This window comes from Vollenhovia emeryi, unplaced genomic scaffold (assembly GCF_000949405.1).
Source record: "Vollenhovia emeryi isolate VEMERY1.0 unplaced genomic scaffold, V.emery_V1.0 DF939205.1, whole genome shotgun sequence".
Classification (NCBI taxonomy): Eukaryota; Metazoa; Arthropoda; class Insecta; order Hymenoptera; family Formicidae; genus Vollenhovia; species Vollenhovia emeryi.
Genome location: NW_011967161.1, coordinates 114,846 through 131,988, shown reverse-complemented (window position 1 = coordinate 131,988; position 17,143 = coordinate 114,846). Strand labels below are relative to the sequence as shown.

The window sequence follows — 17,143 nt, the reverse complement described above, 5'->3', positions numbered from 1 at the left end:
ATCTGGGTTTCTGACGCGTTGGATTGGTTGGAAGAAAATTCCCGACGAATCCAACGCGTCAAAAATTCTATTTCCTGTTCCTGTTGCCTGTTGCCTGGTATTGTGTGTGAGCCTTTACTACAGGGACTCCAGCTCCAACATGCTCCAGTTTACTCCAACGACCAATACCGTCATTTTATTCACGATTTAAGTGACGGCACTGGTCGTTGGAGCAAGCTGGAGCACGTTGGAGCATGCGACGCGAACAGACCTTTCGGCTCATATTCTGAATCTTTTATCGCTACAAGTACCATTAAAATTGATCTCGAAGTATCTATTCTTATCGGCTGAAAAGATCTTTTACAGGCACTTTAATCAAAGGGGATTCGGACAAGTTATCAACCGACGTTTGTGAAACCTGGTGAAACTGGCCCTCGGTACATTTCGGAACGCACCTACGGTGTAGTATACATGTACACTTTCAGCAGCGGTGCAAAAAGTTCAGCTGCCAAGAACAGACTTATGATTTGACGTTTTCACATCAAATCGGTCGAGTCGGGGGGAAGCGTAATCGCCGTATTCCCGTATCAGCGAACATGGCGCGCGGTAGCAGTGCTGGTTTTGACAGGCATATCACGATCTTTTCGCCGGAGGGCCGGCTTTACCAAGTAGGTAAGGATCAGAAGGTACATTTTTTTTAAACGCTACGCAAACAATTATCGATATCGTCGCCCTCGCGCGAACGATCTACTCGCCCTCGCAAATGCATACATCGATGACTCTGCGCGATTTGCATTTTGTAACTTGTTTAATGTCCCCCGTGCTTCTTGTTTCCTGCAGAATACGCCTTCAAAGCCATCAATCAAGGTGGTCTGACGTCCGTAGCTGTCAAAGGGGTCGAGACGGCCGTTTTTGCAACACAGAAGAAAGTGCCTGTAAGATAACCTCCAAAGATCTTCAACTCTATCAGAAACCTGCCCAGTATTGGGATTCTGTAACTTGCTTTCGATGCTTTTCGGTATCGTTAACTAGCGATGGCCAATGGCCAAGACGATCTTCGAAAAGAGACAGCTGTTCATGCTTTGTTGCTAGTTAACGGTACCGAAAAGCCTCGGTAGCAAGTTACAGAATTCCCATACAGTTTAGTTCTCTCCTTTGTGTTGCCTTACCAACTAAGAATTTGGAAATAGTTGCCCGGCATTTGCGAACACATGCCTCAGGTCATACTTGTATTTATATCAAAGTAATGTATCGTCTTCCTTTTGTAGGACAAGTTACTCGATGCCTCCAGCGTCACCCATGTATTTCAGCTGACCGAGTACATCGGTTGCGTCATGACTGGCATGATAGGTGAGTCAGGATAAACTGTTGGCCGTGTCGTATATCCAGTGTTATCCTCCTACTTCTATTCCACAGCCGACAGCAAGTCTCAGGTACAGCGCGCCCGTTACGAAGCAGCTCACTTTAAATATAAGTACGGCTACGAGATACCTGTGGACGCTCTGTGCCAGCGTGTCGCCGACATTAGCCAAGTGTATACGCAGAATGCGGAGATGCGACCCCTCGGATGTTCCATGATGCTCATCGCTTACGACAAGGAAAAGGGCCCGTGCATCTACAAGGCCGATCCGGCGGGATACTTCTGCGGTTACAGAGCCATCTCCGTCGGGGCGAAGCAGACGGAAGCCAATTCCTATCTCGAGAAGAAATTGAAGAAGAAACAGAATTACGATTTCGACGAGACTGTACAACTGGCCATTACCTGTCTGTCCACAGTCTTGTCCGTAGACTTCAAACCAACGGAAATCGAGGTGGGGGTTGTATCGAAGGACAATCCCAAGTTCCGGTAATTGACGACATGACTTTCATCTCGACATCTCGTATGCGGATGTCGAAAATTTTATTCCCACACCGTTGTACCGTTTCTTCATTGACAATTTTTCTGTTACAGCATACTGAACGAGCAAGAAATTGATAAGCATTTAACCGCGATCGCCGAGAAGGATTGATAATGTTGTACACAGTTCATAAGAAATAAACATGTCCTGCTTAACGCACTTCTTTACTTGATATTTTACAAACTTATGCGCAAGATTGAGAATTTGTGCAGAGCGAGGTCTCGCATTAATAAACGCTGTTGCGTTCATATAAAAGTTTTATTTCCTTTATTAGAGCATTAGTCTTAATATTAAAGTCGAGTTTAAAGTTATCCTTAATTTATCACTTTCCCGCTGCAGTCGCCAGTGGATTCCTCAGAACCAAGATTACGGAATCGCCACGTAGAAACATCTTTGGAATAAATCTGTCTTTGTTTACCGGTTTCGCCTGTTTGTGGAATCTCGATTAGTATGAAATTTGTCGTTCAAAAGTTACTTGTATTTACGTTTTAATTAATTTTTTCTTAAACTTTTGCAATGGAATATCTTTAATATATGGGAATATTTATTCACTTCTCAAAGTGTCATCAATTAACTATAGATGCATTCTGTTTCACGATGCATTGTTTATCCTTGTTATTCGCCAAATATTAAAGAAGGATAAATGATGCATCTCGTGTGTGAAACGGAACGCATCTTATATTCTCTTTTTCCTTTTCAAATTGAAAATTTATCCGCCATCGGGCTGGAAATTTTTATATTAATATATTTTTAAAAAAGTATAACCACGTAGGTACAAAATAATTATCACTATGTAAAATTGAAACTAATAAATTTATATAAATTTAAACGAATACCTCTTGGATAATTCACCAAGATCAGATTTGAATAATTTATTAGAGATATACGTTACACGTACTTTCTTCTTGCCTTTCCCCGTGCGCGGCAGCTCCGTCCACATTTCCTTTACATTTTCCAAAACCATGTTGCAGTGTCTATCGAAGGCCTTCACTCGTCCCAATAACTTTTTGTTGTTCCTGCAATTTATTAACACCTGGGTATTATTCTTGACGGATTGTGTCAGAACTGAGAGAGGCCCGGTGTTAAATTCTTCCTCCTCCCTCTTCGCCAATTCCTCCGGCGTCATCTCGGATTTCGGTTTTGTCAGAGACCTGAAACACAAGACAAGAATGAGTAATACATCACATAACACCGGGTACTGAAAATTTGCCAACTTTTTGCAGGTCGTAGATTAACAATAATGCAAACTAACAAACAAATAAGTTCACGATTACGCGCAACGTAATTAAGGTTATGTTTACAAATCACGATAAATTAACGATAAATGTGGAACTTAAATTAAATTGAACGACGTATATATACGAAACAAGTACACAACTTACATTTTATGGCGGTTCTGTTAAACAATATCGATTACTATCAATTCTTTAGCGATCGAAAGATCTCGAATGACTCCTCGTTGCTTATACTCCAGCAATCCTAGTTGATTGTAGTACCGCGTACCGCGTGATGCAGGATTCACTGGATACGATAGCCGACGTACGATGTCCAATATCCAATATGATTGGTATAAACTTTTAAATTCCACGAGGAACCAAAAGTATGAACCAATCATATTAGATATTGGACGTCGTACGTCAGACACCGGATCTAATGCGAATCCTGCATAATGCCACTGCCACTGCTGCCATCATTCGCTCACACTTGACCGGAAATAAACTTATTTTTAAATCACTACTAGAGGCAATCATTTGTATCTCATATGAAAATGTTTGAAGTCCAATTGAAAAGATTTGCGAGTCATTTGTTTATTGGTAATTAATTAATTATTTTTCTACCCGGCACTTGCAATCAGTTGCAATAGAACAATTAAACAAAGGTTTTATATAGAATCGTTTGTATTCTGTATGAGGAATTGATTTGTGATTGATTATGAAGTGCGATTAAAACGATTTGTGAGTGATTTAGATAATTTTAATTAAATATTTATTAATTTTGAAATATGGCGAATATTATTGATGTCTTCGTCGAGCTAATCTCTTGCAGCCTATCCATTTTTTATTAACAGTATTGGTATACATATTAAGTGAAATAATATGACGTAATCTAAATATTTTGTCGAGAATGCTGAAACGTTATAAATAATTTTTATACCTTATTTGCGGTTAAAGATTACCTATAATATTCAATTACAATATCGATATCTAGGTGTATCGTGCGAGAAGGTTTTTTTCTGGATCTTACGTCATTTATTCTGTATGCCTTGCGACACTTTCGAGGTACATCTCGCATGAACAATATACGTAATCACACGCATCTTAATTTTCGCTGTTAGATTCGTCGATAGGTTTATAAAAACATTGCCAAGAAATTATACCTTTTTTAATTTCATCCATATTATAAATTTTAATTTATCGCCGAATATAATTGAAATTAACAACGCAAAGTAAAATATTTTCTGTCTCTACACTTACAAATTTCGGATTCAAATATCGTGTCACCAAGAGATCGTCAATATTCTCGAGTAACTAATAAAAGTAGAAATATATTTAGTTTAGTGTTAAATATAAAATGGATTAAAAATGAAATGACAACTTCTTAACAACAGAGAAAAATGAGAAAAAAACTTGTTCTCCATAAATGTGTGTGATGTTTCGTGAGACAAGAGCAAGAGGGTTACATAACTTTATTACATCTCTTTATGAATGACCCTTCACTTTCAACTGGATCTAGAAACGTAAAGCTTTTAGTTCTCGTTAAAATATTATGACATTTTTGTTTTCACAATTGTAATATATTTCACTTACCTATTTCTTAGTAGAGAAATCGCGAAAGATATTGTCACGTATATTGTCTATAGTTAGCGACTAACTCTCCCTCAGAAATGTTACGCCACGATGACAGAAAGTTTATCTAAGGATGCTTTAATGTAATACATCAAGCTACAAAGGTAATATTATTTTCTTTTTTTCTCTCTCAGTCGTCTTCTTTTCGTTGACATGCAAAAACTTCGAAGTCAATGTCTTCGTAGAGTAATTTTCCTTTACCAAACATCGAGCGGTAGTAGCATTAATCATGCACAATAATTACGGCACTTATCGGAAAATGCAATATTTATGACGCAAATTCACTATTACCACTTTTTCTTTGTATACAATGTTCTTTATTTCTTTATCTTCTCTCTACAACTTAATTAAAAATATATTTTCTTTTTTATGAAAACGCATGCATATGTAGATCCAAGCGTCTTAAGATGGAAAAAAATCGTGTACAATCGATTTCAACTTTATTTATTTACAATAGAAGCACGCAAAACACTGGGAAATAACATATGTCTCCTTTTATCACTGAACATGTTCCGTTGTTATTTGCTACCATTCTCGAGAGATCTTTGCGAAATAAAGAACTGTTATCAAACTAGTACTCGGGATAATAATGTTAATATTTAATGTACCTTCCGCAAATAAGTTTTCATACGTTTTCAACTAAGTTATTTCACAAACATGTGTGACGATCAACTTTTACTTTAGAATTGTTTGAAAGAACGAAGCAGTTCTCTTCATGTTAGACAATGACATGGACATTTCGGTCTCTTCTGGTTATAAAGGTACTAACAACATATCTTCTACTTGTGATATACGTTAATTGTCTGACTATCTGCTTTATTTATCAAATTTTTATCAATATTATATTGTACCAAGTTACATTTCTGTCGTATTTTATTAAGACAATACCATTCAACACAATATATACAACTGTATATTTATTATTGAAATATTCTATATCATAAAAACAAAAACTGTTAGATTACGTATGGGCGGTGTCACTATATCGTTTCGGCTTGAAAGTGTTTGGCTTGTGGCCCAATAACGATAACAGTGCTAAAAGAAATTTGTGGACAGAACTTCAAATAGGGTCTATTTTATTTTTATTAATATTTGTTACTAATGTTCCAATGGTACATGCGACTATACGAGTTGGGGGTGATATAGTACTTGTAATAAGCAGTTTACAAATGACAATACCCTTACTGATAATAACAATAAAATATATTATTATGCAAGGAAAACGATCAGGTACGTCCAGCATTATTTAAAATAAAATATTCAGCATTTCGTTACATCATTAAATTATCTTATGATAGTTCACACAAACATATTGCGGATTGTTATTATAAACGTGTTGTGGATTATAATATCAAAATTGTTATTTACGTGTAGTTAATAGACATAAATAAACATCAACCAACAGTTCCAAAACATCAATATTGTAATTACTCCATTCAACAATATAAATATAATATACCTAACACATGTACATAATGTTACATTGTTGAAAAGGAAATTATAATCTTTATGTTGTTACATTTGTTAGTTAATGTTTACTGGAATGTATCAAAATAAATTATAGAGCACGTAGACAAGTTTCCTCCGATTTTTAAATTTACAAATATTAAAAATAAATAGTTTAATATTTTAAATTAGCACATTTAGCAATATTTCATTAATATTTATATTTTCAAGATATTTCGTCGGTTGTAAATATGATGGCGGAAGATTGGATGGCACTTAAGTCGGATACAGAAAGACGTGTGATGATAAGACGAGCACGAACTGCTCGATTAATCATGACAATGGGATACATTCTTGCGATGGTGGGATGTGTCGTATTACTCGTACCACCTTATTTTGGCTCGGAACCAGTGCAAACAACAAATTTCATGAATCGAAGCAAATCGTTACCGTTGGAGACGTATACCTTCTACGATACAGATAAGAGTCCGCAGTTTGAATTAACATATCTCCTTCATGCCATAACAACTTTAATAGGAGGTATCATTGAAACGTGTATAGATCTTTTTTTAGTACTAATAGTTCTTCACGTTAGTGGTCAGTTAGAGATCTTTAGGTACCGATTAATTAGATTAATCTCATGTGAGAATTTCAACGAAGCTCTAAGTGATATCGTAAGAAAACATTTACGATTAATCAGGTATGAATCTTTCTTGCGACAATAAAATACTTAACAAGACAAATTTTGCAATAACTCTGGAAAAATGTTCTGCACAAAAATTTTTTATTTTTTTCTCCACACTCTGCCATAAATATCAATCTTTAACATGAGGAGCTAGACGATCTCACATATTCTCTGTTATTTGCTTTGCAAAACGTTATTTACCGCACATATTGTATAATTTATATGTTGTATATAGTTTACACACATTTTACAATTCAGTAGGTTTCAGTTATATAACACGCGTTATATAACGCGTATACTTAAAGCTTATCTTTATTCAAAAAGACTCGTTTTATTTGTATTAGTAGATGAAAGTTTTCTATTATAAGGTAGGCTGCTAATATGAGATCACGGAGATTCTGCTAAACTAATAGGATCATCTGTTGGTATCAGCATGAATTTATTGCCCTCGGAGTGAAATTTGTTTATTGAAAAATTTATTATTAGATCGTGTAATCGTTGCGAGAAAAGATTTGTGAATAAATTTGGACGCTGAAAATCTACTGTCTAAAGTCCACTTTACACGATTTATAATGTGCAACAGAATTCGAGACAGAATTCCATTAAAAAATTTTTATGTATCGTGTAATACAGAAAACATTTGAACAATCAGAATTATAATTATAATGCTCCAATTTTGTAAATAGAAAAGATGCATAAAATATGTGTAGTGCATGAAAATGCGTGATTGATTAATTGTATCTGGTCTAATGAAAAACCTTAAGCATTGATTGCTGTGAGTGTTTGTGTCCAATTGGCACGGAAAACGGACCTCATCCATATGTAAATGTTATAACCTACACTAACCTAATCTACAAACATATGTCAATTTAATATATGAAATTATAAAATAGAATTCTATCTTGAATTCTGTCGCGAATTATAGATCGTGTAAAATTCAAATGCTTTACATAAGAATCCTATCTCATAATAGAGAACTTTTCTGTATACATACATATAACATAGCGCACATGCCAAAAACATTTTTATTAAATATGGTCAATTAATATTGAACATAATATTGAATAGACAACATTTTATATTTAGGTGTACATGTGTATTACTTATACACATATGTATTCCTAGACATGCATATTATTCTATATATTTCTATTTTAATTTTTTAAATATTTTTATTTTCACAGATTTGTTGACACTATTGAAAGTATGTACTCTTTAGTGATGCTTATATTGTTACTTTATTTTGGTGTCACCTTTTGCCTAAACGGTTTTCTATGTACTATTGTAAGGTTCAATAAAGCAAATCGAACAAATAACTTAAGGCACATGGTTCTTTTCATTTTCTTATAATATACTTATGCACAGATACTTACTGACATAGAATCAGATGGGGCTGTAGTGCAAGCATTATACTCATCAGTGGCTACAATTTTCTTATTGATGAACACTTTTCTCTTTTGTTTTGCGGGAGAGATTATAACGGAGCAGGTAAGTTGTACATATAATAACTTAAAGGTGGCACGATATAATTGCCAAACACCTCCCGATAAAAAAATTTTTGATGCATGACTATTCATACACAGATGAAAATTTTGTGTTAAATTTAACAGATATCAAATGTCCTAAACGGTCCACCCAAATTTTTGTGTTTATTTAACATGGATTTTTTAATATGGATATGTTCAATAATCATACATAATACCCTGTTAATATTTTAACACAAAATAAATGCAAATCTTAAAATAATTTGACATAATTTTTTGTAAAATGAACATAATATTTTTAATGACAAAATGAATTTTAAAAAAATATAATTTTTACATTTTACAGATGTAAGAAGTCAAATGACGATTCGAAATAACTCTCACTTATGTTATATAGAATAAAATTAACATTTTATTCTGTTAAATTTAACCGATAAATCTTGTTACTAATAATATTGAATATACATATGTATCCTGTGAGATTAAAAAATAAGTACACGTTGTGTCGTTTTAACATTTCTTTTCAGTTATTAAAAAAAATTTACATTTGAGGTCGATTAACACAAGAGCTTAACACAAAAGTTTTAACCGGCATGTTTTTTAACAAAAATACACAAATTTTTCACCTGCGTAAATATACATACATATAGTATAAAATAATACATGAAATATGTCCAGACATATCTTTACATTGCATATTTTTATATGTATACCATATACATATATTTATTCATGCTCGTGCATCAAAAATTTTTTATTGGGCTTGTATAAATATAGTATAAATTTAATCTATTGTACTTATCATTATTGTAAATTTAATCCGTTTTATATCTCTGAGCTAATAATTTTCAAATGTTAATGTATTATTAAAATGTACCAAAGAGTCTTTGCATGTTATAATTGTGTAAGCATTTATTATCAAATTGAATATCATTCATGCTGGAGTTTACACATGCGATATTAATATATCTTTGCATATGTATTTTGTTAAGAGTGATGCAGTGTTTCGTGCTATGTATGATCTGGAGTGGTACAATTTGGAATCTAAAAATGCTAGAAATCTTATTTTATTAATGATACGAGCCAGTCGTTGTCTTCACATTACCGCAGGAAAAGTTATTCCCCTAACGATGACTACTTATTGCAGTGTAAAATTATTTAAAATTTTTATATATTAATTCAGAATTTTTGCAGGAAATGTGGACTTTTATTGTAACTATTTGTATATATTCCGTATATAATTGTGCATATAATTGTTTGATGTTTAAATGAAAATTTTATTCATTAATTAAACCATAAATGTGAAAAGCATGTACCTCATTAGCTGTAAAAGTGTGTGTGTAAGGCTAATTAGAATCTTGATCTTTAATTTTGTTTCTTTGTAGACAATAGCAAATGTGGAATTGTGCCGAGAACTGTCAGTTCAAATTTGTTCCATCAAATATTATAGATTACTTTTATATAAATCTTTAAACAAACATATATGCGTGATTGTTGAAAAGTGAAATTTAAACAGAAGACAAGAAAGGTTGCTTGTATAGTCTTGTAATAATTATATTTATCATGTGATTATATGTACATAATTATATATAGAATATTGCAGAATCTAATCATAATTTTATGTTTGTAAAAGGACCACGGTATAGTCATTTTCTAATTATTTTTTAATTGTTCTTCTTATTGTTTTTTCTACCTATACAGACAGAGATTATACGAGAGAAAGAAAACATATGGACATATTTCGTACATACATGTATATGTCAAATTAATTACAATACATATGAAAATTTTGTTCCGGAATAAAGCTATAATTATTTTTAGGTGTTAAAAACATCATGTGGTTATATATCGGTTTTACTGGCAAAACGTGATTGAATGATGGTGTCTTAACATATTCACGGAAAATATGGATGTGTTTGGAAATGAATAGTTATGATATAGTTGTATTTAATAATTCTTGTAGAAATAAATGGCAGAAATGTTGCAGAAATAAATGGCAGAAATTTTGTTTTGTTTACTAGTGTTAATACTTATTACTATAAATTACATTATTAAGTATTTTGTAATATGATGTTTTCACTGTCATAAAAATAGTTTAATAAAATAATAGATTTTATGTATCACATTAAGTTTAATATTAAATAGTGACGGTCAATATTCTCGAGTAACTAGTAAAAGGAGAAATATATTTAGTTTAGTTTTAAGTATAAAATGGATTAAAAAAGAAATGACAATTTCTTAACAACAGAGAAAAATGAGAAAAAAACTTGTTCTCTATAAATGCGTGTGATGTTTCGTGAAACAAGAGCAAGAGGGTTACATAACTTACATACATCTCTTTATGAATGACCCTTCACTTTCAACTGGATCTAGAAACGTAAAGCTTTTTGTTCTCGTTAAAATATTATGACATTTTTGTTTTCACAATTGTAATATATTTTACTTATTAGTAGAGAAATCGCGAAAGATATTGTCACATATATTGTCTATAGCGACAAACTCTCCCTCAGAATTGTTACGCCGCGATGAGAGAAAGTTTATATAACGATGCTTTAATATAATACATCAAACCACAAAGGCAACATTATTTTCTTTTTTCTCTCTCAGTCGTCTTCCTATCGTTGACATGCAAAAACTTCGAAGTCAATGTCTTCGTAGAGTAATTTTTCTTTACCAAACATCGAGCGGTAGTAGCATTAATCATGCACAATAATTACGGCACTTATCGGAAAATGCAATATTTATGACTCAAATGCACTATTACCACGTTTTCTTTGTATTCAATGTTCTTTATTTCTTTTATCTTCTCTCTACAGCTTAATTAAAAATATATTTTCTTTTTTATGAAAATGCATGCATATGTAGATCCAAGCGTCTTAAGATGGAAAAAATCGTGTACAATCGATTTCAACATTATTTTTTTACAATAAAAGCTCGCAAAACACTGGGGAAATAACATATGTCTCTTTTTATCGCTGAACATGTTCCGTTTTTATTTGCTACCATTCTCGAGAGATCTTTGCGAAACAAAGAACTGTTATCAAACTATAACTCGGGATAATAATGTTAATATTTAATAAACCTTCCGCAAATATGTTTTCATACGTTTTCAACTATGTTCTTTCACAAACATGCGTGATGTACAAGTTTTACCTTAGAGTTATTTGAAAGAACGAAGCAGTTCTAGTCAATGACATGGACATTTCGGTCTCTTCAGGTTATAAAGGTACTAACAACATATCTTCTACTTGTGATATATGTTAATTGTCTGACTATCTGTTTTATTTAACAAACTTTTATCAATTTTGTATTGTATAAAGTTACATTTCTGTCATATTTTATTAAGACAATACCATTCAACACAATATATACAACTGTGTATTTATTATTGAAATATTCTATATCATAAAAACAAAAACTGTTAGATTACGTATGGGCAGTGTCACTATATCGCTTCGGCTTGAAAGTGTTTGGCTTGTGGCCTAACACCAATAAAAGTGCTAAAAAAAGCTTGTGGGCAGAACTTTATGCAGGGATTCTTTTATTTTTATTAATATTTGTGACTAATATTCCAATGATATTTGCGGCTATACGAGTTTGGGGTGATATTGTACTTGTAGTAAACAGTTTACAAACGGCATTACCCTACCTGGCAACATCAATAAAATATTATATTTTTCAAGGAAAACGAACAGGTACGTCCAGCATTATTTAAAATAAAATGTTCAGCATTTCGTTACATCATTAAATTATCTTATGATAGTTCACACAAACATATTGCGGATTGTTATTATAAACGTGTTGTGGATTATAATATCAAAATTGTTATTTACGTGTAGTTAATAGTAAACATCAACCAACAGTTCCAAAACATCAATATTGTAATTACTCCATTCAACAATATAAATATAATATACCTAACACATGTACATAATGTTACATTGTTGAAAAGGAAATTATAATCTTTACGTTGTTACATTTGTTAGTTAATGTTTACTGGAATGTATCAAAATAAATTATAGAGCACGTAGACAAGTTTCCTCCGATTTTTAAATTTACAAATATTAAAAATAAATAGTTTAATATTTTAAATTAGCACACTTAGCAATATTTTATTTATATTTATATTTCCAAGATATTTCGTCGGTTCTAAATATGATGGCGGAAGATTGGATGGCATTTAAGTCGGATACAGAGAGACGTGTGATGATAAGACGAGCACGAACTGCTCGATTAATCATGATAATGGGATATATTTTAGCGATGACATCATCTTTCTTAGTACTCGTACCACCTTATTTCGAGACGGAATCAGTGCAAATAATAAATTTCATGAATCGAAGCAAATCGTTACCGTTGGAGACGTATACCTTCTACGATACAGATAAGAGTCCGCAGTTTGAATTAACATATCTCCTTCATGCTGTAGTAACTTTAATAGCAAGTATCATTGAAACGTGTGTAGATCTTTTTTTAGTTCTAATAGTTCTTCACGTTAGTGGCCAGTTAGAGATTTTTAGATACCGATTAATTAGATTAGTCTCATGTGAGAATTTCAACGAAGCTCTAAGTGATATCGTAAGAAAACATTTACGATTAATCAGGTATGAATCTTTCTTGCGACAATAAAATACTTAACAAGACAAATTTTGCAATAACTCTGGAAAAATGTTCTACACAAAATTTTTTTATTTTTTCTCCACACTTTGCCATAAATAACAATCTTTAATATGAGGAGCTAGACGATCTCACATATTCTCTGTTATTTGCTTTGCAAAACGTTATTTACCGCACATATTGTATAATTTATATGTTGTATATAGTTTACACACATTTTACAATTCAGTAGGTTTCAGTTATATAACACGCGTTATATAACGCGTATACTTAAAGCTTATCTTTATTCAAAAAGACTCGTTTTATTTGTATTAGTAGATGAAAGTTTTCTATTATAAGGTAGGCTGCTAATATGAGATCACGGAGATTCTGCTAAACTAATAGGATCATCTGTTGGTATCAGCATGAATTTATTGCCCTCGGAGTGAAATTTGTTTATTGAAAAATTTATTATTAGATCGTGTAATCGTTGCAAGAAAAGATTTGTGATTAAATTTGGACGTTGAAAATCTACTACCTTATATTAGAATCCTATCTCATAATAGAGAAGTATAGAGAATATGTATAGAGTTTCCTTTATACATATAACATAGCGCACATGTCAAAGAACATTTTTATTAGAAATGGTCAATTAATAATGAATATAATATTGAACAGGCAATATTTTATATTTAGGTATACATATATGTATATTTCTAAATTGCAAATCTTCATTCACTATGAATCTAAAAGAGAAGGGAAGTACACCGCGCTTCGCGAAAACATATATTGCATACATTATATTGTTGCTGTGTTGCTGTAATATTACATTGTAATATTTCTGAAGGCGGACATTTCACCGTTGCTGCAATATTGCATCAGTGTTGCAGCAACATTTCGCAGCGTTTAGGCAATGTTGCAATCTTGCGATGAATTATTACTATAAGGTTGCTGAAACCTTGCTGTTCTGTATGGGTTATACACATATGTATTCCTAGATATGTGTATTATTCTATTGGTTTTAATTTTTTTAAATATTTGTATTTTTTACAGATTTGTTGACACTATTGAAACTATGTACTCTTTAGTGATGCTTCTATTGTTATTTTATTTTGGTGTCACCTTTTGCCTAAACGGTTTTCTATGTACTATTGTAAGGTTCAATAAAGCAAATCGAACAAATAACTTAATATATATATTTCGTTTCATTTTCTTATAATATACTTATACACAGATACTTACTGACATAGAAACAAATGGAGATGGAGCTGTCACACAAGTATTATACTCATCGGTGAATGTGGGTATCATATTGATGAATACTTTTCTCTTTTGTGTTGTGGGAGAGATTATAACGGAGCAGGTAAGTTATACGTATTATCAACTTGAAGATGGCACGATAATTGCCACACACGTCTCGATAAAAAATTTTTCATGCATTACCATGCATAAATATACTTACAAATGGTATAAAATTATACATGGAATATGTCCACACACATTTTTTACATTGTATATTTTTGCATAGTTCTATACAATTCTACACAGTTCTGTACAATTTTACAGACTTATACATGCTTTTATATAAAAAATGTTTAAAAGGAAAAATTGCTCATTTAAAATTACATACATAATTGTGTACAATTGTTCAAAGTTATATATAATTATAAATAAACCATTTTTTCTTTAACAACTTTAGAATGTGAATCGCCAGAATGTTCAACGATAAAAAGAATTGTTAGACGACTTAGGCTGGCAGATGGTTTATTTATTCATTTAATCCGACGTTTCGACCATGCGGGTTGTGGTCCTTTTCAGGGAATTCAACAATCTACAATTATTTTATAAAACAAGACGCATCTTACAGTCGTGTCAAGTTTTTCTTTAAACATTTTTTCATATAAAAGCATTTATATATCTATAAAATTATATAGAGCTGTACATAAAATTGTATAAAATTATATGAATATATACAATGTAAAAATATGTGTGGACGTATTCATGTATAATTGTATTTAATACTATATACATATTTATGGATGCTCATGCATGAAACATTTTTTATCGGACTTATATAAATATAGTACAAATTTAGCCTATCGTACTTATTGTAAATTTAATCCGTTTTATATGTCTGAGCTAATAATTTCCAAATATTAATATATTGTTAAAATGTAGGTACCAAAGAGTTTTTGCACGTTATAATTATGTACGAATTTATTGTTAAATTGAATATCATTCATGCCGGAGATTACACATGCGATTTTAATATATTTTTGCATATGTATTGTGTTAAGAGCGATGCTGTGTTTGGTGCTATGTATAATCTGGAATGGTACAATTTGGAACCTAAAAAATCGAGAAATCTTATTTTATTAATGATACGAACCAGTCGTACTCTTCACATTACCGCAGGAAAAGTTATTCCCCTAACGCTGGCTACGTTTTGCAGTGTAAGATTATTAAAAATTTTTATATATTAATTCAGAATTTTTGCAGGAAATGTGGACTTTTATTGTAACTATTTGTATATATTCCGTACATAATTGTGCATATAATTGTGTGATGTTTTCATAAAAATTTTATTCATCTAACCATAACTTTATGTTTCGAAAAGGACATCGGTATAGTCATTTTTCTAATTATTTTTACTTGTTCTTCTTATTATTTTTTCTACTTATACAGACAGAGATTATACGAGAGAAAGAAAACATATGGACATATTTCGTACATACATGTATACGTAAAATTAATTACAATACGTATGAAAATGTTTTCCGGAATAAAGCCATAATTATTTTTAGGTGTTAAAAACATCATGTGGTTATATATCGGTTTTACTGGCAAAACATGGTTGAATGATGGTATCTTATTATATTCACGAAAATATGGATGTATTTGCAAATAAATAGTTATGATATAGGTGTATTTAATAATTCTTGTAAAAATAAATGGCAGAAATAAACTTTTGTTTTATTTACTAGTGTTAATACTGTTTACTATAAATTACATTATTATGTATTTTGTAATATGATGTTTTCACTATAATAAAAATAGTTTAACGACAGATATTTTGTACGTTTCGAACTATATGCAAGCGACGATTGTATCGAAAAATGCACGACCAGAAGAGAAGTTATTTAAAGAAGAAACTTAATTTTAAAGAATTTAATTTCTAAAACTGATCAAAGTGTAATTTTACTTCTGTTCTCAAAAGTATTGACCGTATCTTCGTGACTCTATCTTTGAATATAAAATTCAAGCACATAAATATAGAAAAAATGTTACTTTGCTTTTTATTTATTTTAATTATCTTGCGCGATAAAAAATTAAAATGTTTTATATGGATGAAATTAAACAATTAATAATTTCTTGAATATGTTGTGTAAAACCGGTCGCGAAAACCGACCGCGAAAATCGACCGCGAAAATACGAGATGCGTGTGACTATGCATGTATTTTTGTTAACGCATCTTGAAAGTATCGCGAAACATGTAGAATAAATGACGTAAGATCCAGGAAAAAGCAACTTGCCGCACGAGTGACACCGATATTATATAATTGAATATTACAGTTAATCGATAATCTCAAATAAAGTATGAAAATAATTTCAAATTTAAGCATTCTCGACAAAACATATTGGAATCTCACGTCATATTATTCTACTTTATACATATACCAATTCTTTAATTAAAAATGGATAGGCTACGAAAGATTAATTGATCGAATACATCGATAATAGTCGTCACATGTCGCGTAATTTCTATGATGTAGTTCAACGACTTTCAACATAAAATATGAGCTCAACATATTCTGATTTGTAGAGCTCTATGAAATCACTTCGATAAATGAAATATATTTAATAAAACGTGAAATAATTTGTAACCTATCCATTTTAACGTAGCGGATCTACGAAATGTATCGATCTATAATCTACGATCTAAAAATGTAGATCCCGTTACTTTAATAAAAAAAACTTTTCACTCACCGATACGAGCAGCGGCGGAGTTTTTCAACGTTGATTCTGCAATGGCGTCCGATGCCTCCTCCTCCACTCAGGTGTCCTCCTCTCAGGTGTCGTTGTCTCAGCTGTCCTCCCGATACACTCGCGAATTTACACTTTCATTTGTTAAGTCACTTGTCACTCTCATTGTATTCAAATGCCAGTTCACTCGCGAATTTACAATACCGTTTGTAAAGTCACTTGTCT

At 31.7% G+C, this 17,143-nt stretch overlaps 4 protein-coding genes across 4 annotated transcripts; 3 read left to right on the top strand and 1 right to left on the bottom strand.

Annotated features, from left to right (window-relative positions):
* The first annotated feature begins 517 nt into the window (after window positions 1-517).
* On the top strand, window positions 518-2,035 carry LOC105561537 (proteasome subunit alpha type-6-like). Its single transcript, XM_012011601.1, has 5 exons — window positions 518-651; window positions 820-914; window positions 1,248-1,329; window positions 1,396-1,825; window positions 1,931-2,035. Exons 1-5 carry the CDS (start codon window positions 576-578, stop codon window positions 1,986-1,988), a joined length of 741 nt encoding a protein of 246 aa, XP_011866991.1. The 5' UTR covers window positions 518-575; the 3' UTR covers window positions 1,989-2,035.
* On the bottom strand, window positions 2,025-3,494 carry LOC105561538 (probable small nuclear ribonucleoprotein Sm D2). Its single transcript, XM_012011602.1, has 3 exons — window positions 3,260-3,494; window positions 2,776-3,028; window positions 2,025-2,304 (listed from the first exon to the last, which is right to left on the bottom strand). Coding segments are annotated over exons 1-3 (360 nt in total). The 5' UTR covers window positions 3,262-3,494; the 3' UTR covers window positions 2,025-2,199.
* Window positions 3,495-5,295: 1,801 nt separating this feature from the next.
* On the top strand, window positions 5,296-10,312 carry LOC105561536 (odorant receptor 22c-like). The gene is made up of 7 exons (XM_012011600.1): window positions 5,296-5,484; window positions 5,684-5,953; window positions 6,401-6,869; window positions 8,039-8,138; window positions 8,220-8,342; window positions 9,331-9,486; window positions 10,160-10,312. Exons 1-7 carry the CDS (start codon window positions 5,439-5,441, stop codon window positions 10,211-10,213), a joined length of 1,218 nt encoding a protein of 405 aa, XP_011866990.1. The 5' UTR covers window positions 5,296-5,438; the 3' UTR covers window positions 10,214-10,312.
* A 1,241-nt stretch (window positions 10,313-11,553) lies between these two features.
* Window positions 11,554-15,864, top strand: LOC105561535 (odorant receptor 43a-like). Its single transcript, XM_012011599.1, has 7 exons — window positions 11,554-11,564; window positions 11,764-12,033; window positions 12,474-12,942; window positions 13,988-14,087; window positions 14,169-14,297; window positions 15,232-15,387; window positions 15,739-15,864. The coding sequence occupies exons 2-7, from the start codon at window positions 11,913-11,915 to the stop codon at window positions 15,790-15,792; spliced, it is 1,029 nt and encodes a 342-aa protein (XP_011866989.1). The 5' UTR covers window positions 11,554-11,564; window positions 11,764-11,912; the 3' UTR covers window positions 15,793-15,864.
* Window positions 15,865-17,143: the final 1,279 nt, after the last annotated feature.